At 42.9% G+C, this 19,441-nt stretch overlaps 1 protein-coding gene across 1 annotated transcript in view; it reads right to left on the reverse strand.

The window, feature by feature from the left end:
• The window catches only part of STK39 (serine/threonine kinase 39), a 252,613-nt gene that overhangs the window by 42,216 nt on the left and 190,956 nt on the right, over positions 1-19,441 (reverse strand). Inside the window, exons 15-16 of the mRNA XM_084892329.1 lie at positions 8,638-8,690; positions 3,793-3,861 (exon numbers count right to left, since the gene is read on the reverse strand). Of these exons, the coding sequence (XP_084748455.1) occupies positions 3,793-3,861; positions 8,638-8,690 (122 nt within the window). The remainder of the gene's footprint in view (positions 1-3,792; positions 3,862-8,637; positions 8,691-19,441) is intronic.

The raw sequence follows: 19,441 nt of genomic DNA on the forward strand, positions 1-19,441 counted from the left end.
CAGGAAGTACAGCAGGATGAAGCCAGGTGTCACTAAAATACGGCAAAAAGAACAACTCTCTGGCATTCCAGACAAGGAGAAGATGTTCTCCAGAACCTGTTGGGGAGGGCGAGCATCAAGGAAGGCTTCATGGAGGTGGCATTTATGGTGATGCTGGAAAGGCAGGCAAGTGTTGAACAGGACGGTCCACGTGTAGGAAAAGAGTACATCAAGGGCAGGGACAATGCCAGAAGCCCGCTGGCAGGGTGTATGAGGCTATCTGTAGATCATATCAGCTCCTGGTGCTGTGAAAACTAGTCAGCTAGGCTCCAAATCCATCAAAGGAAAATTATACAAATGAATGCACAAACGGTTCCCTTCTCGGGACACAGAAATGGCAACATCTGGCTCTAAATTCCACTGAAAGGGGGGGGGGGGGGGAACCCAGACATCTGTTGATACAAAGCCAGGAAATGCTGGTATAAAAACCGAGCAAAGAGCAGTTGGTATGCGCTTCCCGGGAAGCTGGCTGCCAAGCGGCACCCCGTCCTCCCTTCACTCCCTGCAGCTCTGTCGGAGCTAGTGAGCAGTCCAGGCAACTAGGAAACACCCACAGTGCTCCTTCTTTTGCTCAAGTTCTAACACTTACTCAAGAGAGACTAAAAAATATCAGGTACGTGTCACCAGGTCTGAACAGAATTCAGAACTTGCTCCCCCTTTGCACATGAGTTTGTTTTCTTTCTCCCGTGTGTCTCTATTGCAGAGAAAATTTCCGATGGGTGTTTTTTCACTGGGAGACAAAGAAAACAAGTTTTTTTTCTGCTGCCTCCATGTATCCTTGGGATCCCTCTTTGAAACAACTGGAATGGGGACTCAGATGGGTCTATTTCCATCTGTCAGTCATCCCAGCCAGGCAAGATAAGTAAATGCATACATGCATATCATCAAATTTTGCATCTTGCAAAGTTAACTGATTTTTTTTTAAACCCACACCCCTCTAGGAAGTCTTACCATCCTTACCAGTTTTCATTTTATACAAGGCATAAGGCAGTGCTGCACTTCAACACAACCGAAGGGGCTACTATTTCAGTTAAAGGATACTAAAGTTTTGCTTCCCCAAAATGTGCCTTTTGGGACACTGATGTTAAGCTGGTTATTACAAAAGAAAAGACCAAGAAAGAGCCTTTAACCTTCCCCCTTTCCTCCTAAGAGAGTGAGATGGCACGGTCCCTGGAGAGGAACCAGCACACATTCACCTTCGCATCAGCCAGGGAGGGTCCAAGCAGAGGCCCCTTGGCGAGACTGACCCCAGCATCCCTGTCTCTGGGCTGCCTGGCGGGGCCTTGTTTAACCCCGTGCTCGGCTCAGGCTGGGCTACCTGTCAACTGCCTGTTTCCCCTTTGAGGTCTCAGGCCCTACCCCTCTTTTCTCTTCTGTCCATATGGCACACAAGCCTCAACTGCCAGTATATTTCAGATCTCCTTCTTATGGTGTCCCTGAGTGTGTATTCGCATTAATAAACTTGGGACATTTTCTCCTGTTAATCTCACTATTAGCCCAGCCAGAGAAACTTAGCAGGCAGGAGGAAAATCATTATTTTTTTCAGCCCCCGCACAACCTACAAACACTGCATTGAATGTCTACATGGCTCTGCTTCTGCATGAATGTCATCTCTACATCACAACACCAGGTCCCTCTCGATCCAAATTCTGCTTGAAGATTTTTTTTGTAACATTTGCTACAGTATAGTAAAAGTCATAACATGCACAGCTTTTTAATACATCCTATCACTTTTATCAGGTCTTTCATTGCCTTTAAGCATTTACTTCAACTCAAGAGAAAATTCTGAAAAAACAAATTTTTTTCCATTTATTTCATTGTTATTTATTTTATGCTATGGAAGTTAAAAAAAAAAAAGCACATACAAGAAATCAATGAAACCTTTATAAGCCAACGATGTAAGCTGAACTGGACTTTTTCATGTATAGCCTTTGTCAAGTGGATGGATTTCATATTTATAAAATACTACTTAAATTCTGTACTCTCGAAAGTGAGATTATTAAAATAATGGAATCCTATATTCCAAATCTGTTTCTAAAGTAAATATTACGAGATATCTGTATATTTCAAAATGGAGTTTATTTCTAACAAGTGTTTATAAAGTTGCCTACTATGGGGAATGTAGTTTGGGGTACTGGGAACATTAGCAGTTAACAAAGCAGATAAAAAAAAAATACTGGCCTTCAAGAAAATTATTCTCAAGGGAAAACCCAGTATCTATACTAATAAAAAAGATGCAAATTGACCATACCTCCATGACACCTACTAGCCAATCAGGAATGAGTATGCAATTTAACACAACGAAGATGGTGGGCTAATTTGCATACCCAAACTCGGAGCCAAGACTGGAGGCTCCAGCTCGAGCAAAGACTGAAGAAGCTTGGCTTCTCTGCTGCGGCAGGAGTGAAGGCCTGGGTCCCAGGTACCGAAGGAAAACCAGCGCCGGCAGCCAGGGGGAAGGAAGGCCTATTGCACGAATCTTCATGAAACAGGCCTCTGGTAAGCAGGCTGGGGGGCGGGTGTGGCAGCTGGGGGCAAATAGGTCAGCAGGAAGGGGCAGTTGGGGGCAAGCAGGCCAGCTGGGATGCAGTTGGGGGTGATCAGGCCAGCAGGGGTGGGGTGGGGGAGCGGGAGCAGTTAGGGGTGATCAGGCCAGAGGGGGTGGGGGGGTGGGGGTGGGCAGTAGGGGCAATCAAGTCAGCAGGCACAGTGGTTAGGGGTGGTGGGATCCTAAACCAACATCCCCTGAGGGGTCCCAGATTGGAGAGGGTGCAGGCTGGGTTGAGGGACAACCCTCCCCCCCCATGCATGAATTCGGTGCACTAGGCCACTAGTGTTATTATAATTAACAACAAAATAAATATGTCATAATTAACCTTAATATAATGTTAAGTCATCTGGATAACTTAGGGACATCATTATGAATACCCGGCAATAGGCTGAATTATAAAATCTTTGTAACTAAGAATCTCCTGAGGAATGGGGAGCTATTTACTCTCACCCTAGGTAGAATCAGGCTGTGCTTGTTCTTAGAAGGCAGTGACTGTCTCTTACAGCCTTTCTGCCTCCGTTGCTTTGTCAGTAGGCCACCTGTCATTTCTTGCTCCCATCCTATATCTGTTATTTAGCAGATTTCTCTGTTTCCATGGAGCTCTCTTTTGATTCTAAAAGTAGCAGAAAAAGCCCTAGTTCCAAAGTGAAGTGGGCCTGCCACAACCCAGCAGTATGGCCTGGATAAACACTGAAACACTTTAGGAATTTGCTTCCTTGATTACACAGATCCAGCCTGAAAGATCCTTAATTCCAACCTTAAACACTCTACGAAAAATCTTGCTAAGGGCTAAAAAAACTAACATCTAAGCGTATCAAAACTCTGTCCAAAGAAAGAACAGCGGAACTCTCATAAAAGGACCCCAGAGATTCCCATACTTTGGAGCACAGAATTTACAGCATTGCATTTTAGTTGTCATGGTCTTTTGGGTCTTCTAAGTTCATTGTTATGTTTCCAACAAGTGACATTCCTTATTGGCTAAATCACTTCCAGGTAAATGGAACAGAATGACATAAAGGACTTTTTAAAAAGAAAATTAAATATGACTCTTAAATATACTTCCTTCACATAAAATATGAGAATTCAAAAAGAAATTTTCAAAAAGCATAAAATACATTATACCTTTATGAAAACTTTGTTTCTAGATGCATTTTCATTTGATATATCAACAAAACGTTACCGCATACTAAAAAGTGACTTACCTATAACTACATCATGACCATCAACCAAGCCAGCCGAGAAGAGCTCCTGAGAAACACCATCTGCTGTATCTGTCCAAATAAGAAATGAATATGTATTAGTAACAATAAAAAAATCAGCAATCCAGTACAATGTAAAACATATATATATTTTTAATTTACAAAAATCACTCGCATCTGTTTTAATTCAACAATTCAGATTCTATCGGGGGGGGGGGGGAGACAAATCCCTGCCACGTATTTGCATCATGTTGTTTATTCAACAGAAGTTACACAAAATTATTGTTTTATTTCTCTTGCCCTTTGGCTACTGTCTTAATTAATCCTCAAGTGCACCTCTCAATTAATCCTGAAATGCACTGTTAGATTTTATCTCATGGCTGGTCCCAATGGCACTGCTTTTCCTTCTTCCCGAGGTCAGTTCCAGCCAGCATCAGTCCTTTTCTATCATTAGTAGCTATTGAGTCAGAATTTATGGCAAAGGTTAAAAAGGTAACATTTGATATGACCTTATATTTGGTACAAACATCCTATGAATTTGTTGGACTATAAGATGAGCTATTTAAGAAACTCCTTTAACATGACAGTAATTGCTTGATAGCAACAGATTCATTTTCTTAGAAAACGTGGTTGAATAAAAATATATTTCTCAGTGGTAAGTGTCAGTAGTTAGCAATCTCAGAAAGATGAGACTGAACAGGCTGTAACAAGTGAATATGGCTGAAATTACTTAATTGAAAGGCTAATAGTATGAATGAACGTGGTAATAGTGAGAAGTCTGCTAGAAGACCTTGTAAAGAGAAATTGATAATTTGCAATGTGCTCAAAAGAACCATTTTGAACCCCAATGTTTTTCTATGGGAGATGATTTGATCCCTATAGCCTTCTTATATTCTCAAACACCAGGAACTGTAGGTGGATAAAAAGAAAAAAGCTCAGTAGCAGGTAGCAACCTAGATGGACTTTTGACTTTTAATGTCTTCTAAAGTCAGGGGAAATGTGAGCGAATAGCTGCTGAATCAAGCAAACATCTAAACTGAACTGCAGTTTGCTATGACACAGGCTGCCCTCAACATAGATAGTGTTTCATTGTAAACCTGTGTTTTACTGGTAGATACTGCAGTTATGTGAGAGGGTGTGTATGCATGCCCATGCAATCAAGTGACTTGAAGTACAGTGAATGATCTTTCAAAATTTGTGGGCTTTAAAAGGCTCAGCTTGGTGTCTGACACACAGTAATTATTCAATAAATAGAACTGTGGTGATGATGAGCAGCAAAGATAACCGAAACACCTTATACTCTTGTGCATTCTTCCTCCCTTTCACACATGGCCCAAATTCCCAAATGTTAATAAAAATTTGGGAGCCAACGTACATTCTATGTACTTCCAAGAAACTATGGTATTCTATCATTTCACTCATCCTATTTCATGATGAATGAAATAAAGTGGAAATAAAAAAATAAATACATAGATATCTTACTATAAAGTTCCATAAAAGGTGGGCTTATCTTGGACCTTGTCCTTACTGCTGGAAAACACTTTATACAATTCTTTTAGGAATAAAATGATCCCCTTCCATAAAACATGGGGCAGAGCAGCCAGCGAAAGGCTCCCCTCTGAAGGGGACTCGGCTTTACGAAGCTGGTGGAACAGGTGCCTCACCATCTCCAGCTCCCTGGATGCCCCCCAGGAACTCCAGGAAAAGAAGCCTATTGGATTAAAGGGCATGCTAGGGCACACAGCAGGCAGTCATTATATTTCTACTAGAGGCCCGATGCATGACATTCATGCAAGAGTAGGCCTTCACAGCCTCGGCTGCCTCAGTCCTCCCAGTTCTGGCTTTGTCAGGAAGGTCGTCCTGATGGTCGTTCTGCTTTTCGGCTGTTCAACTGATTTGCATATTACACTTTTATTATTATAGATTGACTGGTCATCTGCTAAGGCATCTGAATGTGTTACCATCATCTCTAAAGTATAAGACTTTATACTTGAGGAAGGAGCTATGATCACAGAATGTAGTTAAAAATGGGAACAAACAAAGCCACATTGAGGGCTAGCAAATGGCATTTACAAGCAGTTCAAGTGTACAGCATTATCTACTAGTTTCAGGACTCCTGGGTACCAAATGAGTCTTATTAAAATAGCTAGCAGATGCCCTAACCGGTTTTGCTCAGTAGATAGAGCATCAGCCTGTGGACTCAAGGGTCCCAGGTTCGATTCCAGTCAAGGGCATGTACCTTGGTTGCAGGCACATCCCCAGTAGGTGGTGTGCAGAGGCAGCTGATCAATGTTTCTCTCTCATCAATGTTTCTAACTCTCTCTCCCTCTCCCTTTGTCTCTGTAAAATATCAATAAAATATATTTAAATAAAAATAAAAATAAAATAGCTAGCAGATCGTGCTGGTTGGCCAAAAATGGAAATGTTCCACATTTGTGTGTGTGAGCCATTAAGCTGTTATTTTTGTATGCACATAAATAATATATCAGTAATAGTTTAGAATAGAAACGTGAAGGTAAATGGTAATTTATGTTTAAGCTGCTTAACATTCCGGATGTGTAAACAAGTTAACCAAACACGTATGCTCTGGTTTTCATAGGTACACATCTATGTGTGTATACAGCACGTAGTACACCTGCCATGTGCACGCACAGAGGTAGTGCAGACAATGTCTGAAACGCAGGCAGCATCAGCAATAAGAGGTACAGAGATATATCCACCGTGTTTCCGTTACTAAAGGGCCTGTGCTCTCTGCCCAGGGAAGGTCAGTCATCATCTAGAAGCCAACACTATGGTTTCTGTCTGGGCAATAAAAGCCAAGACTCTTGATCTAACTATGACAAACGAGGCTGCCAACAGCAGCACACAAAGCCAGGTAGTGCTGATAGGGCTGTCTGATCGGCAAACATCCTCCACTCAGAAATTCATTTCTTTGTTAGCTCTTTAAATTAAAATCGATTTTGATTGCCATCTTAGATTTAAAACAATCAGTTGGAAAGAAAAAAAACAAAAACCTTAAAATAAGAATCTGTTCTTTTACCTACTGTATTTGAAACATTGATTATGAAATTACTAGCTTTTATCAATGTATTGACTGGTCAATATTTTTATAACAAAATAGCTTTTTTGATAACAGAACCGGCACCATACAACTTCACAGGCTGAATCTTAAAATTGTCAAAGATGGATGTTCCCAGAGAGATCAATGAGCAAATTCTTTAGGGCCCTAGTTACATTATTTTGTAAAAGGTGCTTCAAACGTTATTTTAATTCCAGCATGAAGGGAATCATTAGGTCTCTGTGCTTCCATGGACCAGAAGTCAGAGCCAGCGAGTCCAGACCGTGTGCGGCCCAGGAACATATTTTGTTTGTTGGCAGTGTTTTTAAAATCTGAACTTGAATGTATTAATTTCTTTAAAGTATATTTTTATTTATTTCAGAGAGAAAGGGAGGGATAAAAACATCAATGATGAGAGAGAATCACTGATTGGCTGCCTCCTGCACGCACCCTACTGGGGACTGAGCCCACAACCTGGGCATATGCCTTGACGGGAAATCTAACTGTGATCTCCTGGTTCACAAGTCAATGCTCGACCACTGACCATGCTGGCCAGGCTGAACATGAATGTATTTAGACAAAACTAGTTTCCTGAAGGTCCCACCATTCATTTTGGGTTCTATAAGCATTTGAGTTTGTGTTTCCTTATAAGTGACAATAGCAAAGAAGTCAAACAGTTAACTAATGTCATCCCTCAAAATTAAAGAAAAATCAAGTCTTTTAGTTCTGGGTTTGCAAAATTTTACCAAACACTCTTTATTTTATTAATCAATCACAGTTTACATGGAGATCTAATACACAGAATAAAAACAATATCATTAGCTTACATACAATGTGTTCCCAAAAATGTATACATACTTTAAAGCTGATAGCTCAATTTTGAAAATGAAATGTATTTTAATAAACACTGCCTTTATAATTATTCAAAGTGTGTATTCATTTCTGGGGACACTCTATCATAATACACTCAAATGTAGGAGACTAATGTTTTTTAGAAAGATATTCAATATAGACACTAAAGCTGTTTTCATGTTCATAAAAATGTGAAACCACAGGTCAGGAATTAACAGTTCAGTTTTAGCATTTGAAACCTATTTTCACTTCTCTAGATTGTTTTGGTTATACACCAAACAGTGGAAGTAGCAGTTTTTGTTAAACAACTAGTCTTGTGGTCTCTGAAGTTCATATATGTTACTTATCCATTTATTACCCAAATCATCTTTTGCCAGGTGATAGAGATACCAAGAAATATGCCATGGTGCTATGACTTCCAGGCATCCAGGAGCTGAAAAAGCAACCAGTTTAGCTTTTAAATAACTATTTAAAATACTGAAACTGTGTTCAGCTGCAAGAAGGGCATCATTCCTGCTGAACAAACAGAGGCCACAGACACAGGCTTTGTGCAGTCTGAACTGAGCACAGAGGCCCAGCATGGTATCACTATTTGCTGTCAACCCTCATCGGAACTGCTATATGATCCTCAATGCTCTCATAAAAGTATCCTTTGTAGTCAATAGTGGTTCAGGAAATAACATAGAAACCCACACTTGAAACCTACTGGTATATGTTCATGTGGATCAATGTCACTCCAATTAATTTAATATAAAAAAATAGTGGTTCCATTTGGATTTCCTACAATTATCATAAGGCTTTCTTTTTTTCCTTCCCTTGCTCATTCCTTCCTTTGTTTTTAGAGAAAGCATTTTTGATTAGCAATTATAAACATGTGCTCATAATTAATTTTAAACGTTCTTTGCAGCAATAAGATAATAATTTCAATTAAAACTCACCTCTTCCTGGAGTAAACTCAAATCGTATATCATTAAGTTCCTTTCTGGAATTTCTGAAATAAATAACATAGATCACATTAAAATCTAATGAGTAGAGTTTAATCAAAGTAAATGTATTTCAATTTTTACAAGATGCTACTAACATGAAGATAGCATTTTACAGTCTCAGGTTACCTCTAAATACTTCCTTAACTGAAAGTGATAGTTATGACAATAATAAAGGAATATATTTGTTTAATTGGTTGAATTTACCTTATAAAAACCCACTCAGATCACAAAATTCCAAAAATAAAACATTCATTTAATAAATCTACACTAAATTAGTAACCTTAGATATATTTCATAATAGAAAATTTCAGAAACTTTTAGTTTAGAATGATATTCAATACATATCATATTTTTCTGAGAAAATAGTATTTATCAACTTTCTAAAAAGTAAAACAGACAAGATAGGTATGGCACTGAAGTTCATGACAGCACTATACATTAAATCATATAACAAAATGCCCAGAGTAAGATACATATTCTGTGGCTACATTTTTTTAATCTAAATAGAGGGGACCTGAATTGTGAAATTACCCACTGAATATATAAAACCCTATTTAAGTAAATATAAAATACATAAACTATAATATAAACATACAGAGTGGAATAAAAGGTTTACAGTTATGAGTTCATGAAACAGAGTTTATTCTTTTATTATTATTTATTATTGTATTATTTTCTACACAAATAACTGTAAGCCTACTTTTGCCCCACCCTATATATATTCAATCAAAAAATTACGTTACACTGGGTAAATATGAAACAAGTAAATAAATATGAGTTTTCCATTTATATTAATTTCAAATGACAATAAGCCACAGTGAGCAATAATTAGAATGGTTTTAAAATTTTATGAGATTATGACTAACGCAACAGATGCTAAAGTTAATAAAAACACCTTAAAAAACTGCAGTAAAAATATGAAGTAGTTTGTAAGCACTCAACTACTTACTTGCTCAGCCATCAAGGGTGTGAGACAGAGACAGAAATAGCTTGAATACTTATCCCTAAACATTGACCGTCCTGTGCCCCAAGTGTGATCAAATCTTGCTTAAGCAATCCAGCTGTGGTCCTCTAAAGCTCTGGGTCCTATCTCCTGGTCTCTATGAACAGTGCTCAGATCATGATGTCACCAGCCAGTCTCTGGGCCGTTTCTGGTCCGTATCCTGCTGAACTAATGCAAAGAGGCCCAGAAAGACAGCAGAGGCCTCCCTGGTCTAGCACAGATGGAGAGAAAGCCCTTCGCCCCAGTGCCTGGAGAAGCTGGCCCAGGTCTCACACCTTTCCACCAGGAGAGAAGGAAAGAGTCAACAAAATCAAGGGATGGCCAAGCGCAGGCCACAGACAAGAACATCGAACAACTTTGCACCTCCCCTCAGGCGTCCCCAATTTTAACTTTGCCTACTCCACTCAGAGAATGGGACTAGGGGAAAGCAGAAATTCCTACAGCTGTCCTTTTTGTTGTTATTAATCCTCACCCAGGGATATGTTTATTAATGATTTTTAGAGAAAGTGGAAGAAAAGGAGAGAGGGAAGGGAGAGAGAAATACCAATGTAAAGAGACACATTGATGGTTGCCTCCTGCAGGCATCTGGACTGGGGCCAGGGATCGAACCTACAACCCAGGTACATGTCCGTGACCAGGAAAAGAACCCGCAACCTTTCAGCACGTGACACTTTAACCACTGAACTACCCCGGCCAGGGCCAGCTGTGCTTCCTTTAGGGACTCCTGAGAATCTGAACACTGAGAACTTAGAACTCTCTAAAAATAAAAAAAATAAAAATAATAAAAAATAGACACACAACGGACCCAGGAAATTGCAGACTACTGTAGATGGCTCAGAGAGCATGTGGTACCCTGGTATAAGCAGCCCCACCCTGGAGGTGGCATGTGCCATGAGCATCAGTGTGGGCAGTGGGAAAGCCGTTTACATGTTAGATTGTTTACACAGCCTGGATTTTCTTAATAAACTACTGACGCCACCACCCATTCACATGATGCTTCCATATATATCAGCAGTTCTCAAACTTTTGTCTTAGAAGCTCTTTCCATTTTTAAGAAGTATTAAAGACCCCTAAGGAGCTTTTGTTTATGTTGATGATATATATATCAAGATCTAGTGTATTGGAAATTGTAACTGATAAAATTTAAAATACGTATTGCTTTATTTGAAAATGGCATTAACTCATCACATGTTAATGAAAAACATTTTTATGAAAATTGCTTTCTAAAAGAAAAACAAATCGGTAAAAAGAGTGCATTGTTTTCTACTTTATAAACCTCTGTCATGTCTGGCTTAAGACAGCTGGGTCTTACATTTGCAATATCACATAGCATGCAGCCAGCCACTGAGAAGTTTCACTGTACAAGTGAGAAAGAATGAGAGTGACAAGGGCAGATAATTTCTTAACATTATAAAAATGGTTTTGCCCTCCTGGGTTCGTTCAAAGGATCTCCAGAACCCTCAGGGTAGTCCTGTGACCCCACTCTGAGAAACACTCATCAAACCTCATGAATCAAATCTCACTTTATCCAACAATCAACCTTTGAGACACACAAATCAGAAATTATTTGTTTTCCAGTTTTCAGGTATGTTTAAGGCGTTACTGAGTATAAAAATTTAATGAGTGGCAGAGTGAGGACCAAGAATTCTACATTGAAAATACCTTGTACATATAGAAATGCTCAATTGCTTTTGTTTTTGAGAAAAAATATCCACCAAGACTTTAGGCTACCATAAAAATATCAGCAAGCATTCATTTCTCTAATAGCCTGGGTTTTGTATACTGTATATCAGCAAAGACTGAATTAGAACTAACTACCCAATAAGAAAAAGGGGTCACAGGAAAGCAAGTGTTTAGAGTGATTTCATACTGAAATGACAGAATAAAAAGATGAAAAGGAATTTGGTTTGATGCTAATTTATGTCATTATTCCTTTCTTCTCTATCCTTTGATCAGTCTAAATTATTTTGTTCATAAGAAAATATTACTTTGGCCATAAGAAGACAGGTGTAAGAACTGTACTTAGAATATCCTGATTCTTTCAATGTTAATACCACTAAGTAGTATCCAACACCCACGATCTCTTATCTACATCTGTAGCTCCAGGTATAGAGGTTGCCTAGTCAAGTTATTCTTTTATAACTCTGAACCTAAAACACCCATCTTTGAAAAGATCACAGTGATTGATTGTGCGTAATTGACTAGCCCCATCAGGATGAAATATAGTTGGAAAAATGCCTAATTGGATCTAACTACTGAAGGTCATCCTTTTATGAAGAATTAATCTTTTCAGACTCATACTTAACACCTTTAATTGAACGTACTTTTACTTTAATTGATATGGCACAGGGTACCCTTGATTTCAGGGAAGCCAAAAATAGGTATGATGATTTAAGACCAGAAACTAAGTCTGTGTAATTATAGAAGAAACATTAAAAACTTGAGAGTGATAGCCTCAAGACCCAGGCCACCTTTGGTAACTTTTATTAAAAACCCTTTAAATCTTAACAAAAACAACACACACACACACACACACACACACACACACACACACACACACACCAAAAGCAAACAATAACAACAACAGAAAACAAAACCCAAACTCTTAAATTTGGAAAGGCTCAACCCCTCATTTCTCATTGTATGAATATGCTGCATCACGAATGCAAATACCTACAGGGCTGAGGCAAGAAAAAATTTTTAAATAGGAGCTACAAATACATGTTTTAAAAATCAAAAGGTACAATAGAACACTGTAAAACTAGCCCTCTAACGCCTGGTTGCCCTCACAGAGGAGATCAATGCTTCACGCAAAGTCTGAACAGACACCAGAAAACGACATACCCAAAAGGAATGCATCATTTTTCCTATCAAATTAACTTCTCTCTCTGCTCCTTGTGGCGGTAAATAGTGGTAACATCCATCTAGCATGACCTGTGGTTATACCCCCTTAAGATTTCTCAAATCATTGATTTCCCTGAAACTCACTACTGACCAAGGACTGGTCACTATTATCTGCCAAAGAGAGAGAAAGTGACTTAATGAACAGAGGGTATTTTATTCACAATCACGGACCCCACCCACGCACACACAGAGAAGTTAGAAATGTATAGCACAAAGAAAAAGGGCCTATTGAGGGGCCTATTATTTAGGGTAATCTGTTTTCTTTGTTGTTGTTACTCTTCACCCAAGGACATTTTTCCCATTGATTTTTAGAGAGAGCAGAAAGAAGTGGGGGGGGGGAGAGGAAGAGAAAAACATGGATGTGAAGGACACATCAATTTGTTGCCTCCGACATGTACTCTGACCGGGGCCAGGGATCAAACCTGCAATCCAGGTACATGCCTTTGACTGGGAATCGAACCTGCCACTGCTCAGTGTGCTGGCTGACACACCAACCACTGAGCCCAACATTCCAGAGCACCAGGGTAATCTTTGACAGAAGAATGTGCTGTAGCCCAGGAAGAAAACTGTTGGACTTAATAAGATGTGAAAAATGGTTCCAATAGAATGAGCTGAAGGGTGCCTATCACCTAAGGCCAGAAACAGAAGAATTTGAAACAGAAAAAAAGCAGATTCCATGGCCAGGGTGGTGGCTGCTATGTCACAGTCTCTCTGCTCCCCTCTGGGCTTTCCTAGACCCGAGTCTTGAAGTCAGGCAAACAGACTGCCTCAAAACTGGAGGTCCTCCCCTGGAGACTAGACAGCTGGGCTCAGCTGCAGTTCAGCCCTTCACCCCTCATCTTCACTGTCCCCTGCAGGAAAGAGGGGAGGCAAAGCTTCCCTCATGAGTGAGATGAGCTGTGTGAACACTGTGTGGACCCCGCATTGCTGTTTGGCATGACGGTGCCTTTTATTCTGAGGCACAGAAGCAGGGGGGAAGTTATGACTCTAGTCCTTTAAAGAGTTTACCATCTACCCAGAGAATGACAGCTGACATAGGGAAAACTACCAGGAAAACCTCATGTTAAATAAATTCTTAAAAACAGTCCTCAAGAAAGAAATATCAGATTAATTCAGACAAAGAGGCATTTTCTCCCTCACTTCATTCACCCTTAACATTCCTGTCAGATCAATCTCCTTGGAGGTAGTAAAGGTCCAATCACGGAATCATAAAATTTCACAACTGGCAGGGGCCCCAGAAGTCGCCCACGCCATTCGCCTCATTCTGCAGGCGAGAAAACCGAAGCCAGAGACTAAGTGGCGTGCTCACGATCACACAGCCGATTAACTCAGGCCACACTTCATAAACACCTGCTGATCACCTGCCAGGTGTCGGGCCTATCCCAGGAGCCGTTAATGGCAGAGATGGCACCCAAACGTGGGATGAAGACTTCTGGATGACTGCTTTCCATTCTCCATTGGTGGTTCCCAAAGTGCAGGCAGAAAGAATTCAACCACCTCCCCGTCCCCTGCCCAGTGACACGTCTGCCCCTGGTTGAGAAGCACATGCAGTGAGAGATGTGCAGATGAGAATGTATCGCCCATAACCGAGGTGGTGGCAGAAACAGCGGCTGAGAGCCACTCTGTGCCCACTGGCCCCATGTTCCAAAGCCCTGTCTGAAACGGAAGCTCCCCTAGACGTGTGTATATCTCCACCTGCCATGAGCCATATGCTCCAAGAGTGTATGAATACTGAACCATATACCTACCTCCCGCCCCCTTGCATTTGACTTGCCTCAAAAGAGACTTTGGGACCAGTAAGCCTCCTAAAAAATGAAAGTGAACATTCCTTTCGGCCTTGTATTTCCAGATGTTCAGAAATATGCCCATGACCCAGGAATTAAAAGTTGGTAGCATCCAGAATTCTCATCTATAATGAGCCATGCAGTATCACACAGCCCAAGACCAAGGTCATATAGATCAGGAAGTCCTCCTGTCCCCTTTAAGAATAAAAAAAAAAAAAAAAAAAAAAAAAAAAAAAAAAGAGGGAAATAACATACGTATGTGCATGTATGCACCCACATGCAATGTTTTCTTCCAAGAAGGTATTCTGACATATCTTCAGTAATCTGACCCTCCACACTGGTTGTCTGCAGGCTCTTCTACAGCTAAAACCTCAGGCTAAGGACCCGCTGCATCCCACCGGGCAGCCAGAGGGACCCTTCAGATGGTAACCTGCAGGGAGCAGGCTGGCTGCATCTGAGTCACACAGCTGATGCCTAAATTAGAGGTGCGTGGGCAGAGCCCTGCATACAGAGATTGACACTCTAAAATGTTGTGACACCAATGAACAGATCACATGCAAAATTATTATCATAAGTAACTGCCTTTACTGTCTACAAAGAATACTTTCCATCTGGAAATAATCCAAACTAAGTTAAGGGATTTTTTTCTTTCACAGAAACCTCTCGTAAATCCCCAGGTACAGGGCACGGCTGTTCCCTCGCCCTCTCTCTACCCCCCTCTCCGGCCTAAACAAACGGATTTCTTTTTTCACACCAGTACTTTGGAAAAATCATGAAAAGCATTTCAGCCTACAGAAAAGTGGAGAGTAATAAAACAAATACACATGACCTACCATCCAGAACTTTTAAAATGGCAACATTTTGTCGTATTTACTTCAGAGCTTAGTACATAAAATTTTAATGCCGTTTTACCTACAAAAAAAATTGAATGCGCTGCATCCCAGCTGAGGTCATTCATGAGTGAACAGATTACTGGGTATGGGCTCTGCTTCCTGTCAAGATTACAGAACTCTATTTCCATCGGCAGCAGCCCTTTTCAGACTTAGAATGTCCTGTGAATATATTTATTGAGCCGATTTTTTAGCTGGAGGGTGAAAGGGAAATGGAGCGGCCACATAAAAACCACAATCACATGTGCAGCTGGTAGGCACACAAACATTACACCTAACCAGAGTGCACAGCTTTTAGCAGAGGAGAGCCGTTAAGTACACTTACTCGTTAGGGGCTTTGTGTGAGTCTCTGAATGGAAACCCATTGACATAAATACAGAAGCAGCCTTCCTTAGCATCATTTGTGCTTTAATGTTCGGAGTGTGTTAGGGCTCACTGCAGAAAACCCAGACCCCTTAATGTCTCCTTGATGGATACCTCTCCTCAGTACAGCAGGCTCCCATGTCAACATGCCAGGCCCATTACACTGAAAATGGAAAGGCAGCTCTGAGCCACGGAGTCCATGAGTATCCACTTGGGCTCTAGACATCATGTCATGGCAGGTATGTTTATTTTTTTGTTTTTAATCCTCACCCAAATATATTTTTTTCCCATTGCTTCTCAGAGAGTGTGGAAGGAAGGAAGAGAGAAAGAGAGTCAGAAACACTGATGTGAAAGAAACACATCAATTGGTTGCCTCCCACACGCGCCCCAAGGAGGTCTGGGGATATAGCCTGCAACCCAGGCGTGTTCCCTGGAGTGGGAATGGAACCTCCGACATCCTGGGTGGATGCTCTAACTACTGAGCTAACTGGGTAGAGCATGGAGATATATTTATACAGATTGATACAGTATACGGAGAGGTGTTTGGTCCAGAATGAGTAAATTTTCAAGGTAATGGAAGAGTGCTTCTTTAAGGGACAAATCGCTACAAACTCAAATTATGGGCAATTATCCCTTCCTTGCCAAGAGTTTATTTGGTTTAATTCTTGCAAAAAGGATGGTAAGTAGTTTCCAAATTAAACCAAATATACAATTGAGCATTTGATTATTAAAAACAACAGAATGATGGAAGAGATATGGCATCATTTCCACAGAGCACTGCATTCAGCTTTGCTCGCAGCGCAGGAAAAGAGTGGGAGGGATGTTGCATGACACAGTCCTAACTCTATCAAAAAAGAAAACACGCAAGGCCAAGTTTTCCCCTTAGCATTAATACAAGGAGAAACTTTTTATGGAAGCCACTCTATAAGAGACACTGAGTAATGTCTTCAGCTCTGTGTTGTAAAAAACACACTTTTTTTTTTTTTTTTAATATAAATGTCTTCAACTAGGTGGAACAAAAGATGGTTCCGCTTTCTCCCATGTGCTGAAGGCACAATATTAAATCTTACCTGAGTAATGGCATTTCTGCTGAGAGTGGAAATAATATAGCTGAGGTACACTGTTTCCTGGTGATTCACCTCAATAAGGGAAGCTCCGAGAACCTGAAGAAATGAATGGCCTACACAGACTGCTTCCTGACGCCCCGAAAGTATCTCTGTCAAGTTCTGCAAGGGCGATCCCATGACTGAACACGGACAAGTATTTGAAGGCGCCGGACAAGTCTGCGTGTTGATTAAACGCAGATCTTCCACCTCAGCTAAAACGTGCCTGAGAAGCAGGGGTAACGTTCCTCTGTGAGCATGCAGGAGGCTGGCCTGCCTCCTCTCCTGGAGGGGTGGCTAGCTAACTGCTGGGGGGGGGGGGGGGCTGCTGGGTACCTGAACTTCTAAAGGAAGCTCTATGTCTGGCCAAGCACTTGTATGCAGGCCCAGCTGAACACCAAACGTGGTTGCTTGGGAACAGAGAAAGGGTAAGTAACGTTTTGCTTAAAAGTTTTAAAGAATGCGTGCTACTAATCAAGAGGGTTAAAACCACAGAAGAACATTAGGATGAGCTGCCCTACTATAAAGTGAGCAGGCTACAAAATTCTTTAAACTTTAGCAGAAACCACGTTCTATTTTAACTTTCGTATTCTTGTAATTTCCTATCAGTTTATATGTACAGTCATATCCAGGGAAGGTTATATTAAACATAAGCATATTTCAAGGGAAAATGGTAACTTTCAACTTGGTTTAAAAAACCCACCCAACAAGAGAGAAAAGTATGAAGGGCAAATGAATAATCAGGGTCCTGTAGGTTAGAAATGTAAGCAGAATCTGCCGGGTTTTTTCCACGGGTGGTGTCTTAAGACAATCAAATTAGTGACAGATGAGAATGAGCAAGCATTTCCCTCCTGATCCATCCCACGGAAATGGCCTATAAGTGAGTGGGTGTCCAGTCTAGTGTGGCTGAGCCTTTGACAAAGACATCACCAAACCGCAAGCCGGGTTTCCCTGAAATCACTTCAGCTAAATAATCTTGTTACTCGGCATCTGTCAGGTTGCTGATGGGCATCAGGAGGGAATGATGCCTGTGAGAGCACACCAGCCACACTTATCAGGAGGCTCCATTAGGGCAGGACTTTCATTCTGAATAAAGCAGAAACAATAAATAAAAAAATCCAACATTTTATCCAGGCAAACGGAACAAAAACAAGCAATAACAAAACCCCATCCACTCGCTTCAGGTTGCGTGAGTCCCCGGTGGTGACGGACACTGACTCCAGCGCTGAAAAACCACGAGGAGCAGGCGAGTGAGGGAGGCTGCCTTTGGGTTAACAGAGCCCAGAAAGGCCGGGGGCGGGGGGCGGGGAGGAGTCCGTTATTTGCATGATGTGATTTAAAGTGAAGGCTAGCCCGGAGCAGCGACTGCCAGGCTGGGAGCGGCCAGGCCCGGAGCAGCCGGGTCTGGTGCGGCCAGGCCAGGAGCAGCGGCTGCCAGGTTGGGAGCGGCCAGGCCCGGAGCAGCAGCTGCCAGGCTGGGAGCGGCCAGGCCCGGAGCAGCCGGGTCTGGTGCGGCCAGGCCCGGAGCAGCGGCTGCCAGGCTGGGAGCGGCCAGGCCCGGAGCAGCCGGGTCTGGTGCGGCCAGGCCCGGAGCAGCGGCTGCCAGGCTGGGAGCGGCCAGGCCCGGAGCAGCCGGGTCTGGTGCGGCCAGGCCAGGAGCAGCGGCTGCCAGGCTGGGAGCGGCCAGATCCGGAGCAGCAGCTGCCAGGCTGGGAGCGGCCAGGCCCGGAGCAGCCGGGTCTGGTGCGGCCAGGCCCGGAGCAGCGGCTGCCAGGCTGGGAGCGGCCAGGCCCGGAGCAGCCGGGTCTGGTGCGGCCAGGCCCGGAGCAGCGGCTGCCAGGCTGGGAGCGGCCAGGCCCGGAGCAGCCGGGTCTGGTGCGGCCAGGCCCGGAGCAGCGGCTGCCAGGCTGGGAGCGGCCAGGCCCGGAGCAGCCGGGTCTGGTGCGGCCAGGCCCGGAGCAGCGGCTGCCAGGCTGGGAGCGGCCAGGCCCGGAGCAGCCGGGTTGGGTGCGGCCAGGCCAGGAGCAGCGGCTGCCAGGCTGGGAGCGGCCAGGCCCGGAGCAGCCGGGTCTGGTGCGGCCAGGCCCGGAGCAGCAGCTGCCAGGCTGGGAGCGGCCAGATCCGGAGCAGCAGCTGCCAGGCTGGGAGCGGCCAGGCCCGGAGCAGCGGCTGTCAGGCTGGGAGCGGCCAGGCCCGGAGCGGCCGGGACCGGAGCAACCGGTCCCAGAGCAGCAGGGTCGGGTGCGGCCAGGCCTGTAGCAGCAACAGCCAAGTCCAGAGCAACTAGGTCGGGAGCGGCAGTGAGCAGACCCGGAGCAGCTGGTTGTGGAACGAACCAGAGCAACAGAGGCCAGGCCCGGAGCAGCCAGGCCCGAAACAGCTCGCTCCTCGCCTGTACCTGCCCACAGCTGCCTCTCAGACATGGCTGGAAACTTTTGCGGGAACTTGAGGGTCTGCTGAATCAAGTGCTGAAGGCTTAGATCTGGATGTGTTGAGTTAGTATAGCGCTGGGGTGCTGATCTGTGAGTGCCTTGGGTGGGGCCTGGATGAGGCTGGTTGACCTATTTGGAAATGTCTTTTGTGTGAAGTGTATCATTGGGCATGTGGAGGTATTATTGATATGAGAAAATGCTAAGTAACAGATTTACTATCTGAAAAGGGATTTACTATCGGGGAAAGGGAGGGAGGAAGAGACTGAACATAAACTGT

This window comes from Pipistrellus hanaki, assembly GCF_964339955.1.
Source record: "Pipistrellus hanaki genome assembly, chromosome: 8".
NCBI classification, from domain to species: domain Eukaryota; kingdom Metazoa; phylum Chordata; class Mammalia; order Chiroptera; family Vespertilionidae; genus Pipistrellus; species Pipistrellus hanaki.